Consider the following 4,026-nt stretch of genomic DNA (forward strand, 5'->3'; position numbering starts at 1 on the left):
TGTTAATGCAAATGTTATTGAATTCTCAGTTTGTACATAAATTACTGATATTACTATCCTTTCACAATTCACTGACTTTTATATAACTGTAAAGTTTCTTTTGATTTTGTGTATATTTATGCAAGCTTTCAGGGGATAAACTGATGGAACAGTGTTGAAGCTCAACTTATGTATTATAACTTACTTTAAATTTGATCTCGCTATCATTTGGACTAGTCAGAACTGATCTCTACATTCCAAGGGATTAAAGGATTTATTTTTCTTGTTCATGCTTATTTTTGTTTGAGATGTTACAAATAAAACAATGAAGAAAACGACATTTTTTGTGTTTTATTATAATTTTTACTTAGAATTAAATCAGGTGAGCAGCTATAGTGTCCCCTTTGCGAACTCCTTCAGCATTATCCTGTAAACAAATGGGATTTAAAACAGGATTTGATATGTTGGCATCTTCTAAAAAGTCATTCATAGCATCGTGGTTTACAATGCATATATTATGGAAAATGCAACTGCACATTATAATACTAACTGCAGTCCTCACACATGTATCAATGTACTTCATACGCCTGAATCTGCCTTTAAGTAAGGCAAAAGCACGTTCTATAACAACACGACATGAAGACAGGTATTTGTTAAACTTCCTTTGACTAGCATTTAAGTGTCCGTTGTCTCTGTATGGGGTTAAGATCCATTTACGGATGGGGTAAGCAGCATCTGCAATGATGTGATTTTCTCCACACAAAATTTGACCAATTTGCCACAAATCAGAGTTTCTCAAGATCCTGGCATCATGACAGCTGCCGGGATAGCCAGTAAAGATGTGAGTAAACATCATGTTATCAGTGCAAACAGCTTGTACCTGCAGGGAAGCAAATCCTTTTCTGTTGATATATGAATTTCCATGTGCTGCTGGCTTCTTTATTTCAATGTGAGATCCATGCAAGGCTCCAATTATTCCGGGAAAAAACATTCCTCTGTTCAAACTTGCCACAACTTCAGGAATCTTTTGTGCATTTGGCCATACAATAAAACGCTGCTTGAGGTGCCTATTTACTGCTGCTAACACTCTGTTTCTGCAGCGAATAACGGATGACGTAGAAATACCAAATCGATCTCCAATTTTATCTATTGTGTCACAACTTCCTAGATACCACAGTGTCATCAGGAGCTGTTTTTCAACTGACACATGCTCTTTACCTCCTGGATGATCATAACTGAACTCGGGAAGATCCTTTAGGTACTGACTAAGAATATGGAAAGTCCCTTTTGACATCCTGAACTTCCTGCGAAAGCTCTCGTCGTCATAAAATGGTACAACTGATTCTGTATAGTCCAAAATCTTTGCCTTTAATTCCAGTGGCCTGAAATAGAACATTTAGAATGAAGGTAAGGACAGTGTCATAGCCATATATATGCAGTGGAAGCAGTTCTTTCAGAAAAGTAATAAAGCGTATAGTTTTGAAAAGTGGCTTACACATCTTTCTTTTCGTGGAATTCCCACGTGTCTCGCATAGAACATGCATTCATAACAAACTTTATTATTTTGACATTTAACTCAACTTGAAATAACAGAAAAAAGTGTGTTTAGACCTAATCTATGAATGTCTTACAGTGAACATTCTGCTCCCATCAGTACTGTCATCGTTTCTTCACCCATATCATCGGATTCTTCGCCAGAATCTTCCAGCAAGGAAATAAGCAAAGGAATGTTTATATTACTGTCAGCCATTTTGTTTGTGTTACGCGTTCTGTTTCATTCCATTCAAACGTCCCGGACAGTTTCGTGTTCCATTTCATTCCAATCACACATCCTGGACAGAACATGAAGAACGTGTCCGGAATGGTAGAATGGAACGCGCCCCTTGTTAACACTGTAGTGGTCACATTTTTGACTCACCTGTCATGAGACTTGGTCAGAATGCTTGTCTATGTAATTGTTTGGATGAGTTTGATGGGCCAGGTGAGCGATCTAGGGCCATCATGGCCCTCTTGTTTATATAAGATCATCTACTGTTTTTGAATGTAAGCTTCATATTGAATTGAAATGAGTATGAAAATTTGTACTTTTAATGCAAAATATTTGGGAAATTATATGAAAAGAAAGCAAGTTTTTAATTGGCAAAAGTATGATACATGTCTTTTACAAGAAACGCATTTAAACACAAAGCGATATCTTAAATGGACATCAGATTGGGATGGACGGGCTTTTTTCAGTGGAAATACGAATAATAGTTTTGGCGTATGCTTCTTAATTAACAGCAAATTCGATTACAAAAGTCTCCTACAACAAAACCTTTCTTCCTCGAGTCTTTGTGTTTTTGTGCAATGGATATTGAGTCTATTGAACACCTCTTTTTAGCAATGTTCTTACACGCAACATTTTTTGGAGGGATTTAATAGAATATTTCAACGAAAATAATATTAGTATAGAAATTAACTTGAAAACAATATCTGACTTAATTACAAACACAGGCAAAAAACTATAATCTTTGGTTGCAAGATATTACATATATAGTTGCAAAATAGGAAAACGCACACCACAATTTAACTTGTTTTTACATTATTTTCGGAGCAGACTATGTTTTGAAAAATGTATTGCATTTAATCGCGATAAACTGGACATTCGTTTTAAAAAGTGGAATAGAATTTTCCAAGATACGAATATACAACATATGAAAATGTTTTACTTACATGAAATATAAAACAATTATGTTTAAAAGCAGTCAAAAACTGTAGATGTATCTTTTGTTTTTTTTCTTGTTTTTTTATTGTATTTAATTTTCACCCTCTTCACTTTCCCTTTTGTTTTTGTTTAAATACTAGCTTACACTAATACGAGTATCTGATTGCTGATGGTACCCGAAATGTATGTGTGCTTTTTTTGTGTGTGCGTTATGTTCGAACTATGTATAGTTTTAAATCCTGTTGGTATTTATGAACTGGAAATGTGGGTGTATGGGTGCGGATGTATGTGCGTGCGTGTGCTTGTGTTTGTGTGTGAAAAAAAAAACACAAAAACTCTTTGTGACCATACTTTTGTATTATCTGGACAGGAGTTTATTATATGTTATGTACACTTTATTACTGTATGATCACAGAGAAAAAAATAAATTATAAAAAAAGAAGGTTGACATTTTGTACTCAAATTAAATCCATAGAGTTTCATTTTATCTTTTCCTTTTTTGTTGGTATTACAGTGTGGTAGCTCTGCTTCATTTGTATGGAACGGTATTCCTTTATGAGAAATAAAATGAACGGTTACTCTGTGTAAAAAAAAAGGAATGGTAACTCCAAACGGTAACTATGCATGAGGAAATTAAGGAAGGGTAACTTTGATTTGCCGTGTATGTATATAGTAAAAACTTAAAAAATCTTCTTAAAAAAAACAAAGAGCTAGGGTTAAGATACTAAGCATGAACATTTTCTAGTGAATGTCTACCAAGTTTGTTCAAGTAAAAGCCCAGGGGTCAAAATTGGCACGGCCGGGGCTGGGGTGGTCATTGTTTTTCCCTATCTGTGTATAAAACATCTGGTCAAAACCGCTAAGAGCTAGAGCTTAGATATTTATCACAAAGCATCTTCTAATGGGTGTCTTTCAAGTTTATTCAAATAAAAGCCCCTGGGTTAAAAGTGGCCCTGCCCGGGGGCGGGGCAATATATACAGGTGAGCGATCTCAGGGCCATCATGGCCCTCTTGTTTTTAAAGCAACCATTATGATTTTACTATTAAACATATCATCAGCTTTTTAATGTTCTAATGGATTGTTAGTTGTGTTCTTGTTCTTGTTTCACGATCATTTCATAATACAAAATTACAGATCACAGTATTAGTTTGTTTGCATTTTGATATAATTCCTAAATCATAGGTAACAGTAAAACTTTATAAATATCAGTAAAGAATTCAACTTGGACTTTTATTAAACCGTTTTGTAGTAAACGATCATCATATTTGTTATCAGAAGTCTTGTGTTTCGTTTTTGTAACAAGACTTCATTTTCCTTCACATAAATCATTTTTAAATTGTTG

General features: G+C 34.6%; 1 protein-coding gene across 1 annotated transcript; it reads right to left on the reverse strand.

Moving 5' to 3' along the window:
• Window positions 1-352: 352 nt before the first annotated feature.
• LOC132726327 (putative nuclease HARBI1) lies at window positions 353-2,697 on the reverse strand. Its single transcript, XM_060711638.1, has 2 exons — window positions 1,611-2,697; window positions 353-1,361 (listed from the first exon to the last, which is right to left on the reverse strand). The coding sequence occupies exons 1-2, from the start codon at window positions 1,727-1,729 to the stop codon at window positions 353-355; spliced, it is 1,128 nt and encodes a 375-aa protein (XP_060567621.1). The 5' UTR covers window positions 1,730-2,697.
• Between the last annotated feature and the right edge of the window lie 1,329 nt (window positions 2,698-4,026).

Source organism: Ruditapes philippinarum, unplaced genomic scaffold (assembly GCF_026571515.1).
Source record: "Ruditapes philippinarum isolate M1 unplaced genomic scaffold, ASM2657151v2 ctg2635_1_1_1_1, whole genome shotgun sequence".
Classification (NCBI taxonomy): Eukaryota; Metazoa; Mollusca; class Bivalvia; order Venerida; family Veneridae; genus Ruditapes; species Ruditapes philippinarum.

What these genes read in the sequence shown, in the direction of transcription:
- LOC132726327 (XM_060711638.1), bottom strand. Translation starts at nt 1,729, where the DNA reads ATGGCTGACAGTAATATAAACATTCCTTTGCTTATTTCCTTGCTGGAA. An exon ending in ATGGGAGCAGAATGTTCACT is followed by an intron (nt 1,362 to 1,610) that starts GTAAGACATTCA and finishes GTTCTATTTCAG; the next exon opens with GCCACTGGAATTAAAGGCAA.